Below are 24,396 nucleotides of genomic sequence, written 5' to 3' on the forward strand. Positions count from 1 at the left end.
GATTATCGCCGGAAATCAGATTGAAAGGACTGTGGGCGTCGTGAAAATTCACAGCTTAAGTGTGAGGATGTGATTAGTGTTCTTTTTTTTAAGAGCTTCTTCCAACGTGAGTTAATGATGAGGCTCGCCGCTCAGTGAAGAAGCAGGTGTGACTGGTAGATTTTTTAAAAGCTCAGATGAGTGAAGCGTCTCATCTCACACTGAGTGACCTACACTTGACACTAAAGACTACCGAATGAAAGAGAATATCTCAGTGGCAGAGCTGATGGGCGTGTGACGGGTTTAACGCTGTGACTCTCTGTGCAAGGCAGTAAAACAAAAATCATGCAAAATATCAAAAGCAGGATGTGAGAAAAGAAGCAAGGTGATACAAAAGTCCTATTTCCTGCAATCCAGATGCCACCATTTATCTCGCTCTCGGTTATCGGTTAACACACACACACACACACACACACACACACACACACACACACACACACACACAGTAACACACACAGACACACAACCACACACACCACCCAGTGCCAATGAAAGATTCATGGAGCAGTGATGATGAAGGCATCTCCTCTTCTGCTCCACTTACTGCAGTGGACAAATTCGGCCCACCAACCCACCCACACACACACACACACACACACATGCGCACACACACCAAAAAACCTGCACGCACACACCCGATTCCCGAAACTGTTAAAAAGGCAGAGAGCAGTGATGCACATAGCCTTGGGGTACTTACTCACCCTTAACCCTTCCAGACGTAGCCACATAAACACACACACACACACACACGCAAATCCTGAAGGCAACCAGTCCATGCTGCAGACTGCTTTTGAGACTTTGTGAATGTTTATTTGTGTATGTGAGGAAAAGAATATTCAATTTTTTCACTTTCTGGGAATCCCCATGAGACCAAAGACAAAAAATAATAAAATGCTGAAGGCGATACATTTTCACATTTTGATTCTGCATTTCTGTGATGTTTGAATGTCATGATCAGGATTTAGTTACTGGCTAGAGGTTATGAGTAGTCTCCAGACTTGCAGCTTTTGTTTCAGAGTCTGTGTTGCACTGGTGAACCATGTGTTGTGTAAGCTGAAAAAAAAAGACTGCAGCAATACATGAATAATATATACAGACAAGGACCGAATTATTAGCTTTAAAAGGAATGAAAATGTCATTCTTTTAAAAATATTTCCCAAAGGTTTTCAAACAGAGCAAGGAATTTTTAACACAGCTTTTCCAAACATCCTAGTTTTATTCTGGATGCTCATATTATTTTACTTTGCACACAGAAACCAAATTATTTCAGAAAAAAAAGCAAAATACCAGGGCCAAAGCATAGCTGGATAACAGCCTGCAGTCGGTGGTTGTAGTTTTCAATAAGTCTCACACACATCTCCTGAGAAATCCCAGCCCAGTTTTCTTTGGCGAATCTGCCAAGCTCCTCCAGATTTGATGGTTTGTGGCATGTACCTTGGTCTTCAGTTCAGCCCACGGATTTTCAGTGGAATTCAAGTCAGGGCCAGTACATCCCAATCAATCAATGTTCACTATAGTTCGTCTCCAGGAGCGACGTATGTTCTGTATCCTTGTCGCGTTGGAAGACAAAGCGATGACCCGGACCCAGTTTTTGCCAAAGGACGCGCTTCCAGTATGGATAATCTTTCCAGACTTCAGCCTGGCTTGAACGTGTCACTTTTGTGGGAGTAGAGTTTTTCTTGGTCTCCAACCTCTCTTCTTCGCGACTACAATTCCCATCTTGGTTAAGTCATTCACTTGTGTGTCTTGGCAGTTGTTCTGGGGCCTTTAAACACGTCTCTCACTAGTTTTCTTTAGAGAGTCTTTGAACTCTTTTGCTTCCTTCCTCTGTCAGGCTTGTTCTGTGTTGTGTGTCTCTCTGAATGTCTTGATGATACTTCTGACTCCAGTTTTTACAACTTGGAATTGTTGTGATAGCTTTATCCTTAAATATAACTATATCCGTCTTCTGCTTTGTGAGCATCAACAATTCTTTTGTCTAGCCTAAATGGATTTCTTTTGCTTTTAGCATGATGATTTCTCAAGTGACAGCTCAAACTGTTACTGAGGTTTTTGGAAGACAACCCTCAGTTTTAGCATTACAATGTAAAAGAACGCATCATTGCACAGCAGTGGTTTCTGCTATAGCTAAATAAGATAAGATAAGATAAGATAAGATAAGATAAGATAACCTTTATTAGTCCCACACGTGGGAAATTTGTTTTGTCACAGCAGGAAGTGGACAGTGCAAAAGTTATGAAGGACAATTAGAATAAAATAAAATAAGAATAAATACAGTACACAACTGTACAGAATAGAATAAAAATAGAATACTATATACAGTAGAATAAAATAGAATAAAATATACAATAGGATAAAAATAGAATACAAATGCTATATACAACAGAGTGAAAAATACGACGGTGCCAGAAAGATTATTGCACATTTGTGTTATTGCACATTTGTGGATGTGTGTGTTTGATCAGTTAAAGTCTTTGTTGTGGAGTCTGACAGCAGTGGGGAGGAAAGACCTGCGAAATCTCTCCGTCCCACACCGTGGGTGCCGCAGTCTCCCACTGAAGGAGCTGCTCAGTGCTGTCACAGTCTCATGCATGGGGTGGGAGATGTTGTCCAGCAGGGATGACAGCTTAGCCACCATTCTCCTGTCACTCACAACCTCCACTGGGTCCAGAGGGCATCCTAGAACAGAGCTAGCCCTTCGGATCAGCCTGTTCAGTCTCTTCCTGTCCCCAGCAGAGATGCTGCCACCCCAGCAGACCACACCATAAAAGATGGCTGAGGCCACCACAGAGTCATAGAAGGTCTTCAGGAGTGGGCCCTCCACTCCAAACGACCTGAGTCTCCGCAGCAGGTACAGCCTGCTCTGCCCTTTCCTGTAGAGGGCGTCCGAGTTATGAGTCCAGTCCAGTTTGTTGTTCAGATGAACACCAAGGTACCTGTAGCTGTCCACAGTCTCAATGTCCATACCTTGGATGTTCAGTGGTTGCAGTGGAGGATGTTTGTGCCTGCGGAAGTCTACCACCAGCTCCTTGGTTTTACTGGCATTGATCTGGAGGTAGTTCAGCTGGCACCAGTCCACAAAGTCCTGAGTCAGTCCTCTGTACTCCTTGTCGTCCCCATCAGTGATGAGGCCGACTATAGCAGAGTCATCAGAGAAGTTCTGCAGGAAGCACTGGGTGGAGTTGTGGGAGAAGTCTGCAGTGTAGATGGTGGAGAGGAACGGAGCCAGAACCGTTCCCTGTGGGGCCCCCGTACTGCAGACGACCCTGTCCGACACACAGCCCTGAGTCCTCACATACTGTGGTCGGTCGGTGAGGTAGTCCAAAATCCAGGTAGTGAGGTGATGGTCCACTCCAGAGTTCTCCAGCTTGTCCTTCAGAACCGAGGGAAGAATAGTGTTGAAGGCACTGGAGAAATCAAAGAACATGATTCTCACAGTGCTCCCAGCGGTCTCCAGGTGAGAGAGGGAACGATGTAGGAGGTGAATGACGGCATCATCCGCTCCAATGCCAGGCTGGTAGGCAAACTGAAGTGGGTCCAGTGATGAGCTCACAAGGCGCCGAAGCTGAGCCAGGACCAGCAGCTCCAGGGTCTTCATCAGGTGGGATGTCAGAGCCATCGGCCTGTAGCTGTTGAGGTCCTTGGGGCGTGAAGTCTTTGGCACTGGTACAACACAGGAGGTTTTCCAGAGCTGTGGGACTCTTCCCAGCCTCAGGCTCAGGTTGAAGAGGTGCTCCATCACACCACACAGTTGGTCCGCGCAGGACCTGACGACCCTCGAGCTGATGCCATCTGGACCCGCTGCCTTCTTGCCATTAATCCTCCTCAGTTCCCTCCTAACCTGGGTGGTTGAGAGAGACAGGCTGGAGCCTTGTGTTGATTGTGTATTGGATGCTGTTGTTGGGGGTGGGGAGGAGTGAGCAGGGTGAATAGAGGAGGTGTGAAGTGTCTGAGGTGTCAGAGGTGGAACAGCAGCAGTGGGGGTGGTTGAGTCTGCAGCCGATGTTGAAGACTGCCTCATGGCTGAATCAAATCTGTTGAAGAAATGATTCAGTTCATTTGCCCACCTCACATCCCTCCCAGGCAGAGAGTTCTGATGTTTGTGGCCCGAGATGGTTCTGAGGCCTCTCCAGACTTCACCAACGTTATTTTGCTGAAGCTGGTTCTCCATCTTCTGCCTGTAGCTATCCTTCCCATTCCTTATCAGTCCCCTCAACTCTCTCTGCACCCTTTTCAACTCCTCTTTGTCTTTGGAATATTTAGCTCCCGTCTAAATATTAAAAGGTCCATTTGTCAGAGGGCTGATGATATCGACCTTGGTAATTTTTGTTTCTGTTAAATAAATAATATTGTTTGCAAACAGAAATAATATGGATTCTAATGAAAATGAATATGTTTAGGAATGCTAAATGCAATATGGGCTCCAACGAGGGACTTTTACAGAACTATTACAGACTTTAAATCAAGTTTACACACTTCCTCAAAAAGTGCAGACACACAAATATACAGTCCGAGGGGAAAGCAGGGCAAAAATGTCATTGTTGGTGCTATATATGAATCAGCTATACTGTATACACTGTAAATAGTGCTCATCTTGTCTGAATGCATAAAAGGGTTCCAGCAGTGTATTAAATATTTTATGAGAAGCACCCAAATTCTTTACTCTGGCAAAAACATAGAAAGAGAGTGTCCTGCAGCCAAGTTGTAATTAAGTAGCCAAATATTAGCAGAGCACTACACACAAGGAACACACAGCAGATACAAGTTCATTTCAAAGTTTTCAAATACTACTGCAGCAGTAACTAAAGTGGTCCAACAGCATCTGCATACATGCCAAATCCTGGTAACCATGTGAGACCGGAGGGGTTGGCATGTGTCGAATAAATAGAAACAAAACATGTTTGTAATACGTTAAGATGTCTGAGATGAGATGAAAGATTTCTGTTGTCTCATTCTGCATCTTATCGGCACACCACTATGTAGAGATTAGCCTAATTGTAATTGTAACATCTTGATGTTTGGCAGGTATTAATGTTTTAATCTTTCTGAGGAAGTTAGCAGGTAGATGTGGAAATACCTGCCAATTACAAAGCAAAGCTACAGCTGATTGGAGCGTGAATTATTTTGTGCGCATTAATTTAGCAGAATACAATTTTGTCCTCATTGTAGCTCTAGATTTAGAGATATTACAACAGTAGACTCAAAGTGCACTCAAATGTTAACCTAAGATGGTGCTAGAGGGGGGCCTCTAGCGCCATCTTACTGTCCAGCATTAGCTGACATATTTCAATCTAAGATAAAGTGGTGAACTGACTGTTGCCATCCCAATGAGTGATAATAGAATCAGTTACAGCTCCCGTCTGCACCTCACACTCCTTTAAGCCCGGTGTTAGTGGTTGTTCGGTATGGTGGAAAATGGACACCTTCGAAAGCTGACAAGTTCATTTATTAGATAATGTCAATTCAGTTAAGACCAATGAATTAATTAGTGTCCCTCTCACTGCGTCAGGTGAACATCTGAGGATGTGTCCTCAGGGCCCGACTTGCTGTACCAGCGCAATGGAGGAGGACCTGGCCGGTTTGAGCACCAAAGAAACAGAGGGACTGATCAGAGAGGCTGGCAGGTCACTGCAGGCTGTCTTCAATGGTCTCCACAGGAGCTTTGACAGTAAGTACGGTGTATCTGTGTGTGTGTGTGTGTGTGTGTGTGTGTGTGTGTGTGTGTGTGTGTGTGTGTGTGTGTGTGTGTGTGTGTGTGTGTGTGTGTTTGTGTGCGAGACACTCATTACTAGCTGAGCTCGATAGCAAAGCCTCAGAAGTGAACCCAGAGCAGTGTGACATTAGTGTGTTGTGTATCTTTTTGTTTGTTACAAGCTCTGCCTGTGGACACCGCTCAATACTACAGCTGGAGAGGGTGGGTGTGTGTGTCAGTGTACAAAAGTGTGCGTGTGTGCGTCAAAGGGACCCCTGACTGGGTGCTATAATGAGAGCGGAGTCAGGCAGACACAATGAAACACGATAAGCTGATCCCCTCATCTCAGGGGAGACACACACACACACCCACTCGCACTCACACACACACGCACACAAACAGAGGGGTGTCCCCTGGGGCAATGGCTGGTTCAGCTAATGAGCAGTTGACCCACTGAGGAGCCGAGTCTGCAGATCACTGCACATCAGAGGAAGAGAGAGGGATGTAAGGGAGGAAGAAGACTGAGATCTGCCGCTGCTAACACCAGCGAAACAGACGAATGCAACCAGAGAGAAATGTGTCATTAGCGCTGAGAAGAAACAATGTTTCAGGATAAAAATAAATAAAGAGAAAGACAAGTGAGAGCAGGAGGAGGAGGAGGAGGAGAGGACAGTATTATTAGTCTGAAGGCAGCAGGCCACCTCGGTAGCAGTAACGTGGCCGTCCATCTGGTTGTTGTTAGAGCAGACTGGCACTGGTCCATGGCCTTTGAAGCATGAGGGAAAAGCCCAGACCAGTATACTGCAGAGGCAGCTTGCTGACTCCCTCGTTCTCTCCTGTTGGCCTCTCACTCGCTTTGTATCCATCTGTCTGCAGAGATAAATTAAACCTAGATAAATCTTAAGTCAAATATTATAAACTAATTGTGCGTGTTGACTGGGCAGTGAAAATAGTTCATCTGCATGATGGCTGTTTAACAGAAAGGCCGTTAAAACAAAAATGACAAATGACAACGTGTGAGGTGAAAAAAGCCGTTTATAGTCCACCTTGGTTGTTTTTGGAGTTACGGTTCACAGCTCCATTACTTTGGCCCTGTCTTAGCAATATAGTAACTAGCTTCCACATGCACAACCTGGCAGGTTCTCTTTCAACAAAATGATAAACTGATAAACTCACTGTAACACTTCCTGCTCAGCACCAGCCTGCAGATTTGGTATGATATCGGCCAGCTCTTGAATCTAGCTGCTAAAAAAGCCACATGGATTACTCAGCTCAGATGAAACCAGACACAAATAAAAGGACATAAATTTTTCGAGTGTCTGGAAACAAAAATTCAGATGATTGCTGTTGCTGTGTGTTTACTACACGTATAAATAGGTGTTTGTTTGCTACACTTGATGTGTCGAGCATGTGCATGTAATTCGCCTTGTTGTGGAGCTCTGGTTAAGGTGAGGCTCTTCTTCTCCTTCCCTCCTCCAGTGTATTTCACTGAGCTGCACGGTCGCTCCGAGCGCTCCCTGCAGGAGGTGCTGTCTCCTCTCGGCCCGTTGTACTCCCAGAACAGCCGTCTGTACGGGGATCTCTACACAGACCTGCGTCAGTACTATCGGGGCTCTGCTCTCAACCTGGACGAGAACCTGTCAGAGTTCTGGTCCCGCCTTTTGGAGCGCACATTCAAAGCCTCTGCACCCACAGATGTGAGTAAAGACAAAGTATCCTTTTTTTCAGAGACGCAAAATAAAAAAAGGTGTGTAGGGAACTGACTCAGCTGAGAAAATAATGTTACAGCTAATTCCAGTTGGGTCCCCAAGTGTTGGCCAAACTGGAAATTCTTGATGTGGTTTGGGAATTCCTTTGCCTTTGCTCTTACTCTGGAAGATCTTGTATTGTTTCTAACAGCGTACCCAGTAACATATTTCATCCGCAGTGTGTCCACTTCCACTGTCACCTCTGTCTCAAAGGTCAGCTTATCAGAGGACTACCTTGAGTGTGTTGCTAAGCAACAGGAGACGCTGCGGCCGTTTGGAGACGTCCCTCGAGACATGAAGGCGAAGGTGATCCGGGCGTTTGTCACAGCCAGGTCGTTTGTCCAGGGGCTGTTAGTCAGCGCAGATGTGGTCAGGAAGGTCTCACAGGTGAGCGTGTGTGCTTGTAATACTCATTTAGGTGTTGGGATCCTCCCTCTTTGGGGGAGAAATAGAAAGTCCCCATGAGGTATATAATTAAATATGAGAGTGAATCAAGTAGCGGGTCAGGTTCAGGTTAGGGTAAAGCCACATGAACTCAGTGAAAGGCAAATGATGTCCACTGAAGTCATGGAAACACGAACGTCTGTGCACACACAGCCTGTGTCTGCGTGTGTGTATCTAAGGCCTGCCTGGCGTAGTCCCAGGAAAGCAGAGATGATGGCTGCATGATCGTCACACCCTGGCTGCCAGAGAAAATGTCCCCACCCTACAAATAAGAAACACAAAGATCATCAGAAATGAAGTGTCAGACTCTGCCATGAGAACAAAGCTCTCACTTGGAGGGATGACAGCAAATTATGGGTGTGATGATGTTTTTTTTTGTTTTTTCTCCAGCTCTTGCTGCAGTTTTCTCATCTCTCGGGGACGGAGCACGTCAGATTTGGCTGTTTGTGTTTGTCTGCGTTTTATGGTTTGCAGCCTCCTCTTTTTTTATGTTTGATTTAGGACACAAAGAACAAGAGCAAGGCATGCCTTCGGTTCATCACTCGTCCCAGATTCCAGTATATCAGCAGTGCATGAATCTTCGTTTTTTTAAAGCAGGAACGGGGTACGGTTAAGCCCATTTTCCCAAAACTCGGCATGTTTACAAATGTCTGACAGTTTCTGGTTTCCCGTAGGTTCCATTCATTTCTGATTGATATGAAAATCTGAGCACATTCTTGAAACCTGCTCAAGTTATGCACTCCATCGCAGCGCACATGTAGCCCACCTCGTTTAGTTTTTGTCAAAACTTCATTAGCAGCGCAGACTTTTAAGTAACACATGAAAGACATTATCGCATGGCAAAATGTGTGACGCAAATGAATGCAGACCTCACGCTGACAGCGACTGTTTCCACACGAGCAGGTCTCGAGTGTGTGCTGACTGAGGTTCAGAATGCACAGAGATGAATGTGTGAGGGTATGCAAAAGAGCACAGCCCTTATTAAAATCAGACAAACACACCTTTGTGTGCTGTTGTTTCTCTGATTTGAAGCGTCCCACTCTGAGATGTGACAGCAGGCGTGGTGAAGCTGACAACATTTCACGACTTGGGTTCATAATCAGAAGCTGAGAGAGCAGCAGTGTTGCAAAAAGACAGACAGGCAGGGTCATCATCGCCTTCCAGTTGCGCCTGTATTTCATATTATGCTGCGATAGCGCCCTCTGCTGGGTGTTTTTTAATTAGTTCCCTCATTGAAAGGACAAGGGAAAGAACTAATTTTTGGTTTTTACCCCTTAGCAATGAAAGACAGAGGGGGGCAGGTTGACAATAGCCGATCAGGGTGGACAACAAACTTTGTGAAATAACGTGAGAAAGAGGCAGTATAGGATTTACAAAATAATGCCAGAGGTGCAGCTACTAAAAATCTCAGACAAGTTCAGATCTCAGTGACCTGAACATCAAGGGTTAGGGTTAGGTCACAAGGTTTTTTGAAAATCTTGTGAATCCAATAACTAGAGAAGGAAGTCACCTGGGATTTCACATTTGCACCACAGGTGCATCTCCTGAGGCGGAGGGGTAGCGCTGGTGACTGCCAATATTTTTTGTTCTGTCTTTTTTCCTGTAAGAAACATAAACTTCCTTCTTTTTGAATGAAACTGACTCTTCCATTCACTCATACCAGGTTTCTCTGAGTCCAGAGTGTGAGAGAGCCTTGATGAAGCTGCTATACTGCCCCCATTGTCGTGGCATGGCCTCTGCTAAACCGTGCTCCAGCTACTGCGCAAACGTCATGAAGGGCTGCCTGGCCAATCAGGCTGACCTGAACCCTGAGTGGCAGAACCTCATAGGTGAGACACAATGAAAATCTTACTAATCCTCTGAGAATTCAGCTTAAATAGTTCATTTAACAATTCTGCTAAACAAAAAAAAAAATCTAAAAACACTGCCCGGTTAAAGTCGCTGTCCTCACTCCCCTGTTAAGACACGATGATCCAGGTGGCGTCTAGCTTCAGCACAGAGCCCAGCCTCGACGTGGTTCTTTCTTCCATCCCAGTTCGAATCTATGAGGCGGTGCACTACCTGCAGGAAAACATGGATGCCTTTACAGCTAAGGCAAGCTTGTCTGATTCAACACCTATATTAGTTTCCTTGCAAATTTTTCTATCTCCAAATAACCAGCTTATCCTCCAAACCTTTTACTTCTGTACTGGTTTTATTCCCATGTTAAGGAACATACAAAGTCATATAAGGACAGAATGGTGGATCCATAGTTTAAAGGTTTACACATTAGTTCACACATTTGTGTAACCAGGAGAAACGAATCCCTTTGGGGGTTGCATGAGGAAGGTTGTCTGGCAAATGAAACATACAGCTGCTATGGTGACCCCTTGTGAATAAGGGATCATAAAGAACGTAGCACCATCCAGATATGTCCGTTAGAAGAATGGAGAGCATTATTAGCTTACATAGTTAGCCACAGGTATACTGATAGTGATCTGCTCCTTTAATATATACCGTTTAATGTACTGTCAGTGCAAAGCTGAGATTTTCAAATGCTTGTCTGTGGCGCCATCTAGTGGGTGAATTAGATATCACCAATGTTAACTTAGCTAGTAAATACCTCACGGTGTGTGCATCTTTCTATCTGTCTTTGTGTCTTTTGTGACTGTAGGTGTATCAGACGTGTGGAACGCCAGGAGAGCCAGGAACAGGAAGTCCCACCCCTCATGAACAGAAGAAGAAGAGTGGCTCCTTGACCGCGTCCGAGTACAAACCCTCCCCGACTGCTGGACTCAGACTTGAAATGCAGGTGCATACATCTACCTGTGTGTGGTGTACTTTAAAAATAATGATTACATACTTAACGACAACAAGCATCAGTGGATTTTCATGGATGTAAGCGTAAACGGCCGGCTGAAGAGCTCAGCAGGATTTCTTTTATCGGTGAAGTTCCGGTTATGTTTGCATGGCTTTTAAGAGTGAGACTCCATCACTTTATGTATTGTTTATAAAGACTGTTTGCACTCTAACAGCATATTAAGTGTGTGCTTAAATGCAATGACTTGGAAACTGACAAGTCTTTGTTCTTAGGTATCGGATCTATCCAGTAAGCTGAGGGAGATGCGTCAGTACTGGATTCAGCTTTCTTTGGCACTATGTGGCAAACTGGCACCTGGAGGCAACAGTCAGGACAAATGCTGGAATGGTATCACTAAAGCCAGGTAGGGAAAAAAGCAGGAAATGTGTGCATTAATGTTGATTTTAAAAACAAGCCTGAACCTAACCTCTTATATGTTTTTCTCTGTTTACTTATCTATACATCATACAAAGATTATTACTTAACCTCCCTGCATTTATCCTCAGCATTAATGTGGGCCTGTTATCCTCATTTGAAATGTTTTTATTCATGCACTTTGCTAGAGCAGCTTTGTATGATTCACATATCAAAATAATCCCTTAATATAGTACACAGGACCATGGTGCAGCCCCTCAGTTAATCCACACTCTTCTTCCTCTAACGCCTTCCTTTAAGCCAGCTTCTGCAGATTGGTTGCCCCCCTCTTAAAGAAAAGATGTGGACAGCAGATGAGTGGAGCTGCTGTGCTCACAACCAGAGCTGTGTGTCTAAGATGATCATATGAGCCTTGTCACCTCTGTCAGAGCTGAGAATAAAAATAAAATGGAGTGTTTCAAGTTAGCTGGAAGTCTGGGCTTTTGGCTTATACAGATGTGATCGCACAGGAGTCTCTGTGGACTATGATGTTTGCAGACGACACTGAAGTGAGAGGTGGAAGAGAGTCTGGAGAGGTGGGGCTATGCACTGGAGAGAAGAGGAATGAAATTCAGAAGAATACATGTGTGTGAATGAGAGAGAGAGACAGGTGGAAAGGTGAACATAGAAGGAGTAGAGGTCGTGACAGTAGATGAGTTTAGATACCTGGGTTCAACCATGCAAAGCAGATGGTGCACAAGAGAAGTGAAGAAGAGAGTGCAGGCAGGATAAAGTGGGTGGAGATGAGTATGAGGGCTGATTTGGAGTTTGGAGACAAAGTTAGGCTGAGTTAGTCTGGACATGTGCAGCTATATCAGACAAATGATGCTGAATATGGAAGTGCCAAGCAAGAGGAAAAGAGGAAGACCACAGAGAAAGTTCAGGGATGTAGTGAAGGAGGACATGCAGAGGGTTGATGTGACAGAGGAGGATGCTGGGGGTTAGGGTGAGATGAAGGCAAATGATCTGTTCTGGCAACCCCTCAAGCTATCAAGTGAAAGAAGAAGACAGAAGTTCATAGTGTATTTTGTGTGTGCTTTTTTCTTTTTAGGTTTTTGTTGTTGTTGACTGCAATCCTTAATCCCACGTGCACTTGTTACTGAAAGGCAGGAAGGCAGTTAGACATCCAAGTCCTCCCGGAGACCCTTCCCACCTTCATCCCAACAATGACTGTTGAATGAGGTTCAACAGTTCCAAAGAGAACACTTCTTTTTAATACTTAAAAACTGGAAAATGCTTCTAAAGAGAAGCGGGAAACAGAGGAAGAAAGCCAAACATCCAGCTTCTGATGAAGCTGCTAGACACAGGCCTCCTCTTCACGTTGAAAGCCATTTGTTGCACCTGTGTCAAAACAAAGCAGGCATCAGTTCCAAGGTGCCGAACTTACATCTCTTCCACATACACTGATTCCAAATCCCAGCAGAAATCCACATCCTGCGACACAGGTATTCATGGAAACAAAAGAACACACCCCTGTGTGTTTTTCTGCCTCCCTTAATCCATGTGCAAATGGATTAGAGAACAATCTGATGATCCAGCCACGCTTCACACGTACACACACATTCACACCTCCCTTTCTTTAAAGTGCTTGGATTAGGGCCAACTAAACATCAAATATGTGCTGTGCCTCTGTGTGTGTGAATAATGTGAAAGAGGCCATGAAATAAAGATGAATTGCTGACTGTGTGTGACTGTGTGTGATAAAGAATATGCCATTAATACTCGCTTGCAGCTTTGCAGTGACATCTTGTGGTTTTCTGTAGAGTTCAATAGATATCAGACGCAAAATTACTACACATTGTTCTTTGACTCTAGTGGAAAATGTCATGAAGTCAAAGAAAGTTGTGAAGGCGAATTCATACCGACTAAGGAAAAGTGTCTGTTCTGTTGAACCACAATGTCCAAAAGAGGGAAAACAACATGTGCATCATACTTGTTATGTGCCATGTTGTTTACATGTTTGGCTCCTCCCATCAGAGTATGAGTGGGACTGTGGTTTTTTTCCTTCTCCTTCCTCCAAGGTGTGTGTAGGCAGAGACATGCGGCGACTGCTAATTGAGTGGACAGCAGCCTCTTAGCCTCCAGCTGACAGCCACCTTGCATCTCTCCTTGTCTCCTCTACACTCAGCAAAGAGCCAGCCAGTTGCTCGTAGCTTTGAGTGCTTGTGTGAGAATCCTGAACTTAAATCCTTTAGTGAACAGCGCGAGCTCATTTGTATTGCTGGTATTGTGGCGGCTAGCCGAGAGCATTTTAAAAAACATAGTTTTATAACTAGAGAACTGCAAATACAAAGCACTGTAGCAGTTAAATGGGAATAAGAAGCCATTTCTTTGATGAAACACTTGGTCTCTTGTTTATAGATTAGGAGCATAGATTAGAACCATGTCTTCTGTTTGCCTTTTATTTTTGGTCAGGGGAGAGCAGGAAACATTAGAAACTTTGTTGTTTTGGTGAAGCAAATAAATTCCTGCTTAGCATCTTTGGTTGTCAGGGTGCCGGTCTTTTCTTGGGAGTCGCGTCTCATGTTGTGTCTAGGTAACCCCGAAGGCTAGGGCATGTAACATGAATTGGGAGCTTGAACCCGGGACCTCTCACACCTTTCTCACCCAGAGACAGAAACACCTGGGGGGAGGAGAGAAAAAAGTACACACCCATATATACTGTAGTGGGAGATGCCAACCATGTAAACAAACTGGCAACTGATCCTTGATCATGACATACTTCACCACATCATTTCCTCCTTTTTTTAAGCCTGTCTATAACTGAAGAAAAATTCCCCCCATCCATCACTTATCCAATTCAGAGTCCTCTCTCTCTCTCTCTCTCTCTCTCTCTCTCTCTCTCTCTCTCTCTCTCTGTGTGTGTGTGTGTGTGTTATAAATTACTTAAATGATGATCCTAAAGTCTGGGGATTCTGGCAACAGCGGATATAACTAATGCAAAGTGAACTATAGCTAACATTAAACACAACGATCAATTAATATAGCGCATAATCTTGATTTAGAGAGCTAATATAAATCCACAGTATGTTCTTCACATAAGGCGATAGCTTGATGAGAAGTAGATCCTGTTACAGCAGCTGTGGGTTTAGCAGCCTGCTGTTGAAAATTCTAAACAAATCAGCAGGCTGTAAATTGGGGAACACTCATAGTTAATATTTACATGATCTGCATCACTTTGTCAGTTTATTTTAAATCATTTTTTTGAATGGTCGGATGGTGAGTAGCTATGAGTTATGGGATCTCATTATCTCCTTTCCTTTCATAAAGGATGGTGCAGTTTGTCCTATGCTGGAGGAGGTGATAATGAAGCATCGAATGACCTTTGCTAAGTATTTAGAGAATTCGAACGGCTCTTATTATGGCTGCCATGCAGATACCTCTGGGTCGCTTAACTCAGTTAGAGACCTTCCTAAGCAGAATTGACTATTCGACCGCGCCCCCGGTCTCCTGTGGAGCCAGAGCACAGCTGTCTCCACTTACAGGGTAGCCGTGATAGGAAGCTGTGGAGAGGAGTTTTTGGATGGGCGTAGAGCGGCTTTAGGCTGAACCTTTTAATGAAATTGTTTTTTATTTGTAAATGTGCCTTGTTTGAGTCTTTTCATAAAGAAAAATACATGAATATATTGGCGGAAAGAGAGCATTAGGCCTAAATGCAAAAGTGAATGGTAGGTATATAGTGACTCAGACCTCACACACCTGCAAAGATATTTGGCTGTCTGAGACAAAATGAAGTTTTAGTTTCTTGTTTGCGTAATAGGTTCTTTGCCACAGCATACTTTGTCTTATTTATGCCTAAATTTTATTATTTAATTACAACAGAAAGTTAAACAAAATCACACCCCTGCTCGTCCATTGCACCTGGACATGTTGATCTCTTTCGGCTGGTTTCCCAGGCACAGATTTCTAGACTTGAAGATCCTGATTGGAAAAAGTATTTGGTCTAAGATTAGGCATAATCCATGTCTGGAAAAACTAAGCCCTAATGATCAATGCTAAAAACACTGGCCCACAATTGAAAAGAGATGCTTACTCCTGACATAGCTGGGGTGGCTGACACAGCAGCGTAGGTGTCAGTCTGAAAGGGGTGTAAGTCAGAAGGAGAATTACACAACCAGACTTTCCACAGCTCCATCAGGAGTCACAAAGGGTTTATGTAATAGTTTTTCAAACAGAGCACTCCTCACGACTTTTAATGTTTCTCAAGCAGTGTCTTGCTGGATGAAATACTTATAATAAATAAAAATTATATAAATTTTTTTAAAAAGGTGGAACGGGTTTTTTTTTTCTTCTGCAGCACTGATTTTACTGTCCACTGGTGCCCATTTCTTAAAGCTTTGGGACTAGGTATTGTATTTTCCAGTTGAGGATACTCACAAGTACTTGTTTTCTTTTGCACAACCACAGGCTGCACGACTGTGCTTTTAACACCACAAAGGCCACCTAATATAGCTGTGCAAATTCCCTCTTCTAAGACTCGTCTGGCTGTTGGGGTTCTCTCTGTATTGTTGTAGTGTCTTTACCTTTCAATACAAAGGTATTTGAGGTGACTGTTGCTGTGATTTGGTGCTATAGAAAAAAACCTAAATTTAATTTAGCAGTAATTAACTGCATTTGAGAAAACCCGAAGGCTAAGATAAGCTAGGGAGTGCCCATAAAACCAAATATTGATGCCTCACAGTCCGCTGAGCACACACAAGCTCTGTCATCAGCGATAATGTGACAGTCATAAGGCAGTGATTTAAGCCATGAGCATCATGCTTCTATTCCTGTCGCTTCTCATGGCCAATTAGGTACCTTCCAGAAGTGATGGGCGATGGTTTGGCCAATCAGATCAACAACCCAGAAGTGGAACTCGACATCACAAAGCCAGACATGACCATCCGGCAGCAGATCATGCAGCTCAAAATTATGAGCAACAGGCTGAAAAATGCACTGGATGGCAATGATGTAGACTTCCAGGATGCAAGTGAGTGATCTTCTGATAAAAGTAGATTCCAGAAATAGTTGTTTAATATCATACTGATTCTGCAAGTAGATCAAATGCACCAGCTCTCTTGTTTCGGGGTCTTATTCCCTAGAGTTAATGAGACCTGGGATTTAAGGACAAAATACTCCCTATAAATGGTGTAATTAAAAGATTAATTGCATTCAGGAATGTCACACGGACCCAATTACAATTGGGTCAATTATCAAGAGCAGCTGAAGGTGACATTTAACAAAAAAAGCTAGTTTCCACTGGTCTTTAAAGAATTATTTCACAGTTTACCGTTAACAGTGTTCTATCTGTATCGCTCTCTTTTCCAGGTGATGACATCAGCGGCTCTGGAAGCGGTATGTGTGTAGGTGGCCAGTGTCCTCGTAGCAGACCAGGATTGTATGCCTACTCGCCGGACAACAACCGAGTCAGAGGCGCGGCCACGTTCCAAACCGGCTTCTGTAGCCTGCTGCTCCTGCTCCCGGTGACTCTTCTGCTGCTGCTTCAGCGATGATGGACCACCGCCGCCTTCGGTCAAGAGTTTGAAGTCAAAGGCAGGGCTGAACCATGGGAAGGACAAACGGGGGTTCAGCTTGAGGAAGTAACTTTGCCAAAAAAAAAACCCAACAAAAAAAACATAAAAAAATTAATAAAGGAGACATTTGTGGAATGAGAAGACATTTTCATCGACTCAGAAGAGCAAAAACTGATTGTATTCTTTATTTTCCTGCGTTTACATATGTCTTAGCTTGCTAGCGTGTTTTTGGAATGAGGACAGACAAATAAGGGATGATAAAGAAGACTCTGATGAAGATAATGATGTCTAATTGTGTCCAATCAGCAGGCTGCAGAGGCCTGTGAAAACATGTTCGGTGCCCTGATATACAAACAAGTTTTTTCTGTTTTTTGTTTTTTTTTTAATTTAATTTTTTGTTATTTCATTACTTGAGTCAGAGTCGTCTACCTTAACAAACATTGTGTACGCTGTAAATGTTCGTGTACATTAGCTTAAAGGCTGGCATCATATCGAGTCATGAATGTACAGTATAATACTCTACTGGCGAGGATTTCCCCGTAATCTGTGATGTCGTCGTCCAGAAGTCTTGGTGTCACTGCTTTAAGTGGACAGACTCAGTGGGATTTGTTCAAATATTGCAGATAAATGATCACAACCCTGTCATGTATCAGATGTGCTGTACTGTAAACCCAACAATTTCAAATTGGCTTTCAGAAGGAAGCTGAAACAACCACTTCTTTTTTTTAAATAACAACTCATGATCTCTGTGAAGAAGTGAGCAGCCTCGTTGACGCTCTTAGAATCAAGCACACACGAGCAGTTTCCTTAAGTTCTGTTTTGTGAAGACAGGAGAATGCGCACGATTGTTACACATCTGTTTGCAGTAAACACACACACACACAAAACTCCACAGAGAAGATAAAGTCCAGAGAGGGCCGTTTGGGGAATGCTCGCCTTTGTTGAGGCTGATGTACGGTAGATCAAACCAAAGCTTATTACACACACGTGAGAACCCTTCACCAGGTTTTATACTCCATACGCACCAGAAAGAAAAGAAAAGGTTTAAAGTTCCTGCAACTTTTGTACATACAGGATATTTGTGAAATAGTGTGTGCATTAGCCTGGTGATAGATCATTTACTTGGCATGCCTGTCTTCAAGCTGCATACTGCTACATATGGAACTTCTGATTCACGCAAATGTGTTACGCACACACACACACACACACACACACATTTTTCACTCTGTGTATTGAGCCGGGTTTTTTTATACATCAGTGTATCCAGTCACACATTTCATTCATTAAACTCTGTTTGATTGTAGCTGTGGGTTTTTTTGTCATTGATGTGAAGAAATAGGCCAGCAGTTTGGCAAAATGTGACTAGAGTCTACGAGATCTTCATGAGAACATTAATAACACATTCAGGTGTGTTTTTAAAAGTAAAGCTACAGACAAAAGCCAGTTAGCTTAGTATTTATTAAGAGTGGAACTGGGTGTTATGTGGCACGTTATCTGAGCTGATCAACAAGGTAAAAACCACACATTTTTGTTTTTACACTTCAGTTTCTTTTTTTTTCACAAACATTAAACCAGTTCAGGGCTGGAAAAAAAGGACTTTCATGTTAAAATCCTCTACTTCACATCAGAAATAAACAGCCTGATACAAAAAAAAGTTATTTAGCCTCTATAGCGTTAGATATATAGAGTTCCACTTTCAGGGCATTTTACAAGGGATGCATTTTTATAAAGCTCTGAATTATATTAAAGTTTAAAACTATCTATGGTTAAGGGTGTGGGCACTTTGACAGGTGACTTTACAGTTTGTTGGTTCCTTTTGGAATATTAGAGCAAAAACATGATTTTCAATGTGGTGAATTTTCCTAACCATCTGATTATTATGAGCTCCAGTTTGAGTTAAACCATAGGTGGTACTGAGGTTTTGCAGACACTCCTACGACATCATTTTGGATGCGTGACAATCAGGGTGACGATGTAGGATGAAGTGAAGCCCCCAGTTGTCCAGGCCTAGAGACCAGTCCTGGGTAAATCGAGGGGAAAATGACTATTTCTCTGAGTGGTTGTGAGGGGTTATTGGAAAACGATTCCTAAAGTAAAATTCAGACAGGTCTAGGGAAAAATCTATATTCCCCAACTGATTGGCAAAAATCTCCTTGTGATTGCTTTGCTAGCAGATTGCTGTGGTGGTTGTTTCACAGACTTGTCTAAAAACACTGACCACTTACTCTACATCGTGCTAGAAACCTGAATATTAAGTTTGCCTTCCTCCTGGTTTCCTGTTTTTTTGTGTTTCCCACACTTAAATGTTTGAGAGGATCAAACAAATGTAAATATTAGACAAAGATAACAGAAGTAAAGACCAAATGCAGTTTCTAAATGAAGGTGTTTATTATTAAGGGAGAAAAAATCCAAACCTACACGGCCCTGTGTGGAAAAGTGATTGCCCCCAAACCTAATAACTGGTTGGGCCACCCTTAGCAGTGAGTCTCATGAAGCACTGTGGAGCAAGGACCCACTCATCTTTGCAGAATTGTTGTAATGCAGCCACACTGGAGGGTTTTCGAGCATGAACAGCCTTTTTAAGGTCATGCCACAGCATCTCAATCGGATTCAGGTCGGGACTTTGACTTTAACTTTTGTCTCATCAGTCCCATCAGTATTTTCCCAAAAGTCTTAGGGATCATCAAGAAATTTTCTGGCAAAACTAAGATGAGAATTTATGTTTCTTTGCTCAGCAGTGGTTTACCTCTTGGAACTCCGCTATGCATGCTAATTTTGCCCAGTCGCTTTCTTATGGTGGAGTCATGAACACTCTCCTTAACTGAAGCAAGTGAGGTCTGCAGTTCTTTGGATGTTGTTTTGGGGGGTTTTGTGACCTCTTGTGACCTTGCTGTACTCTTGGAGTAATTTTGGTCAGCCAGCTACTCCTGTGAAGCTTCACCACTGTTCCATGTTTTTGCTATTTGTGGTTAATGGCTCTCACTGTGGTTTACTGGAGTCCCACAGCTTTAGAAATTGATTTATAACTTTTTCCACACTGAGAGATCTCAATTGCTTTGTTTCTCACTTGTTCCTGAATTTCCTTGGATCGCAGCTCGATGTCTGGCTTTTGAGGATCTTTTGGTCTACTCCATTTTGTCAGGCAGGTCCTATTTTAATGATTTCTTGGTTGAGAACAGGCGTGGCAGTGATCAGACCTGGGTGTGGCTAGAGAAACTGAGCTAAGCTTTTCACAGTTAATTTATGTTATAACAGAGGGGCAATCGCTTTCACACTTAGGTTTGGATTTTTCCCCCGCTTAATAATAAACATCTTCATTCAGAAACTGCATTTTTGTGTTTATCTTTGTCTAATATATATACATTTTGATGATCTAAAAACATTTAAGTGTGACAAAAATAGAAAAAATAGTAATTTTGGAAGGGGGCAAACACTTTTTGACACCACTGTAGCCACCGTGATCTGACTGAATCACACTCCAGTTAACTCATCGTAAGTTGGTGGCCAACAAGCATTTCTGGATAAACTGATCTGACACCTGGAATGATTAAAACTTATAAATCTGACTTAATGTTTTATGCATTATAACCCAAGATGAACAATAAAGACCTCACGTTTGCAGAGAATAATTATCCCATAGACTTGTATAGGACCACAAGTCTTTTCCAACCACAACCATTGCCCCTTGGTGAGTTAAGAACTAATGCAGATTTGAGGCACTTCTGCACTTCACACTTCAGACCCAGAAGCTACATCCGTCTTTTATACTGTCTATGAGTGAAATGCAAGTGTTTTAATAGTAGGTTACTTAGCACTAAGCAGGTATCAGTAACTGCGTGATACACCCAACAGAAATAGAGCCTAATTAATTTACCCACTATCAACCTAAAACCAGGATTTCACTCTCTTTTCGAAATATGGAAACCTCTGGCTCTGAAAAACTAAGATGCCGACAACTGTAGTATGAAACCAAAACAAAGCAATGTTAATAAATGAGCCTTAGTAGTGCTGTTTGGAGTATTTTTCTACACTTTATATAAAGGTCTTTCTTTTGATCTAAGCATTAAAATCTTCTGATATTATGAAGCTATTAATATGACAAAATAAGTAAAAACAAATATGTGACTGAGCACCCTTTTTTTTTTTTTGGCTGATGCTTTGTGCCCACCAGATGACTCACTGCCTGGCCCTGTTTCCACTGATGCCATATCCGCTCCCAGATATCATCCCACTCTAATCAAGAACATCAAATCTGGGATGATTTTGTTCTCTTTCTATTTAAAGCCTCGACTTGCGAGCTCCACTACAGCTATAAATAAACATATAGCTCTTTGTAACAGGACACGACAAGCATCATCTGGTCCTGCAGGGGGGAAACTGGGGCTGACGACAATCCTGCCTGTCAAGGGTGTTGATTTACTGAATGATTCATTTTCCTGATGTTTTCAGATCAGATACGACAGGACGAAAAAGCAGGGCCAACGCACAGAAAGTTCACGGCAAGTTTATGTTTTTGAACCAAGGTGAACTTTTCGGGGTGCAAATGCCTCGCATTTCACTTCTCACTGTCAGTATCTTGTGAAACTGTGAGTGTGATGCACAGATCTGTCTGTTTTTATATAACTCATCTATACTGTAATGTTTCCTGTCGTGTAATTGTGAATGATGTAGAAGTGAGAGTAGAACCTGAGCAGACCTTTACCGGCATGTTGCTACCACACTTTTGATTTCCACTCTGCTATGTCTAGACATGTACACCAATCAACTTTCAGCACTGTGCCTGACTGCTCTGTTCCTGATCAAAGCTTATTTACCTCGCCGAGTCCCTCAGGATGGAGATACCTCTTAGCAAAGGGCTGCGTGACTCCAGCTGCACAATCTTAAAAGAGTAACCAGAACCTTCGGAGGCAATTCAAACATTATTGTTCTGCTTGTGCGGCAGCCAGCAGACCTGTAATCGATTTTTGGGTCTCCACCTGTGGCTGGAAGGAAATTATGAATGCCTCCAACTGCTGACTTTAAGATAAGAAGCGTCTCCCTCTGTTTGTCTGCCTCTAACTGACATACACGCTCATATACACAGCTCTTTAGGATAGCGGTCAATGTGAACAGGATGCAGTAGCCCCTGAGTGAAAGCGATTGTCATGTAGGTTGTGGTGTGTGTCATAAAAGCTGCTGGCAGCTGAAATGTCATCTTGAGGGACAGGAAATGGAGCATCTGGGAAGAAAAGTGCAGCAATGTCACAGCGGTATGAGACAGTGTAAGAGGCACAGGATGAAGGAGACAGGAAACCTAAAAAAGTAAATTGATCCAATGCCTCTGGGGTTGAAAAGTTGTATTTTTTCAGAAACACTGAGTGATTTTTATTTTTTCCATAGTGCATTTTGTCATTACGCACACCTTTTAGGATTTTGCAGGTAGCCCAAAAAAACCCCCCAACATATTAATGCTTCCTATTTTAGAGAGTTGTCTTTTTTGCCAGTGTGATTAAAAAATGTGAATAACTGAACTGAAAGTCTTAATATATTGTGACAATTTGCATTTTTTAAAGCAGTGTGGCAGTCCCCGATGCTTTAAATCTGCTAAGGGTTAAAGCTGGACATACGGCTTAGAGAGAGACACAGATGTTTTCACTCTGGCAGATTAAGTGTACTTGTAAGAATGATTATTTAAAAATTCAGTTATCTCACCCTTAAAAGGCACTAAGAGGACATTTAGGGAAATGTCCATCAACACAGTCCTGAAAAGAGGTCTGATTAGTCAACACAAGCGAAAACACCAGTGTAGGTGAACCGTAGTTGTTTTTCACTTAATCCTCTTTATCCCCTGTAACACAAGGCCACACACTCTAGTCCTTGCTTTTTCTCCTAATACTGCAAAGGCTGTTTTCATGTATCAAATTAACCCCGAGGTCTCTCCCAGTGATGTGAAAGACCAGAAAACCACTCCTTTTGTTTTCTACCGGAGGCCTTGGGCTGAAAGTCTGCAGAAAGTAAACAGACCTACATAGGGGTTTATTGTTGCGTGTACAGCATGTGTTGAGGTGTAAAATATACATTTCTGTATGACTTTTGTGAAAGCCCTTTAACTATAGTATGTACAGTATCAGCATCAGACTTGCAGAATCTCTTTTACTAAGACGTCTTTCCAATTTCCATACCAAAATAATAAGCATGTTCATCAAGCCCCTCACCGAGACCAGTCTGTTTTGATTGACCTTGTTGGTTACGTTGCCCCTCTGAGACAAAGTCAAGATAGTTTTGTAACAACTTTGGCCCTTTTTGAATATGGACAACATCAAACCCAGAGGCTGAAACCTCTAAAATTGTGATGCTACAAAAATATAAATGGTTAACTGTCATAATCCAGAAAAAATAATGCAAAGTTCTTATTTGGCTCTTCTTGACTGCCTTTTGTTCCATTCTCTGTCAAGATGATCCCACACTGCTTCAATAATGTTAAGATCTGGGAACGCCACTCCGCGATTGATTGTGTGTATTTTTTTCTATCCAGGTATGAGTTTATGAGTGTGTCTGAGATCATTGTCGTGATGAAAAATGAAGCTGTTTCTAACCAGATTCTTTCCAGATGGTTTTGCCTGATGAATCAAAATCTGACCGTATTTTTCTGCGTTCATAAAACCAATTTTGAGAAGGTCACCAACACCACTGGCTAAAATGCAACCCCAAGCCATGACAGAGCCTCCACCATGTTTTACAGATGGCTGTAGATGCTCACTGTGGAACATTTCTCCCGACCTCTTCCATACATGTTGGTGATGATTCAAACCAAAAATGTATCACTTATATTCTTTGGTCCATAGGAACTGTTGCCACTAATTTCCAGTCCATTTTCTGTGTAATTTGCCACACCTCAGCCACCCTTTCACTGCGACTGTTTCTGATGAGGCGAACAGTAGATTTATTATTTTGTCCTCCACTTTCCTCAGTTTTTTTAAGGATACACTGCACACCATGCCAAGATATGCTAAAGCTCTTTGGAAAACGTGTAGACACAACAGTGGTCCATCCTGGAAGTTAGGTGCCTTTTTAATGCCAGAATAGCTCACAGGTCAGTGTTGAATGGTCAGGTACAAGGACTGGACTGAAAATGAGGGGAAAAGCAGCCAGTGTTTAAAGAAAAACAGCAATAGTTCTTCAGAACACTTTAAATTTATGAGAAGATGTGGCTTCTTCAAAGCAAAATAAAAAGAAATGAGGCGTGCGTGTGTAGGGAACAAGCGGTCAGAGTCCAAACCTTGGGGAACCAATAGCTGAGAAGCATTGATTCTACTGCTTTATCAGGAGGATCGAACATCGTTATTGCTGCAATATCCTTAAAGACTCTTGAGAAAGACCACAGCTCACATCCCATCATAATGACTCTTCAGCAATTCAATGTCACAGGACCACAGTGACTGCAAGGTTTAGCTAGTTGCTGTGCTGATCCTTGACCACTGGGTGCCGCTGTCCCGTCACGCCAGCTCGTCGTGCTGTGGGATGGAGGCAGTTGGAGGGGAGACCTGACCATTGGGCATTCATCTTGGGTCAGGTGGAAAAGAATGGGTGATTGGTTTACGAGCCGACATTCTCTGTCCTGATTGGACGGAAAGGTGTGCGACGGTGAGAAGAGAGAGAGAGAGAGAGAGAGAGAGCGGATCTCCAGCAGAAGTGTATCCCCTTCAGCACTCGCTGGCTGTGCCGGCT

General features: G+C 43.0%; 1 protein-coding gene across 1 annotated transcript in view; it reads left to right on the forward strand.

Moving 5' to 3' along the window:
* Nucleotides 1-17,994, forward strand: part of LOC134647125 (glypican-1-like) — a 46,050-nt gene extending 28,056 nt beyond the window's left edge. The window contains exons 2-10 of the mRNA XM_063501312.1: nucleotides 5,549-5,707; nucleotides 7,211-7,428; nucleotides 7,693-7,866; nucleotides 9,587-9,752; nucleotides 9,887-10,017; nucleotides 10,577-10,714; nucleotides 10,996-11,126; nucleotides 15,970-16,145; nucleotides 16,484-17,994. Coding sequence (XP_063357382.1) covers nucleotides 5,549-5,707; nucleotides 7,211-7,428; nucleotides 7,693-7,866; nucleotides 9,587-9,752; nucleotides 9,887-10,017; nucleotides 10,577-10,714; nucleotides 10,996-11,126; nucleotides 15,970-16,145; nucleotides 16,484-16,668 — 1,478 coding nt within the window. The 3' untranslated portion in view covers nucleotides 16,669-17,994. The remainder of the gene's footprint in view (nucleotides 1-5,548; nucleotides 5,708-7,210; nucleotides 7,429-7,692; nucleotides 7,867-9,586; nucleotides 9,753-9,886; nucleotides 10,018-10,576; nucleotides 10,715-10,995; nucleotides 11,127-15,969; nucleotides 16,146-16,483) is intronic.
* Nucleotides 17,995-24,396: the final 6,402 nt, after the last annotated feature.

This window comes from Pelmatolapia mariae, linkage group LG17, assembly GCF_036321145.2.
Source record: "Pelmatolapia mariae isolate MD_Pm_ZW linkage group LG17, Pm_UMD_F_2, whole genome shotgun sequence".
Lineage (NCBI taxonomy): Eukaryota > Metazoa > Chordata > Actinopteri > Cichliformes > Cichlidae > Pelmatolapia > Pelmatolapia mariae.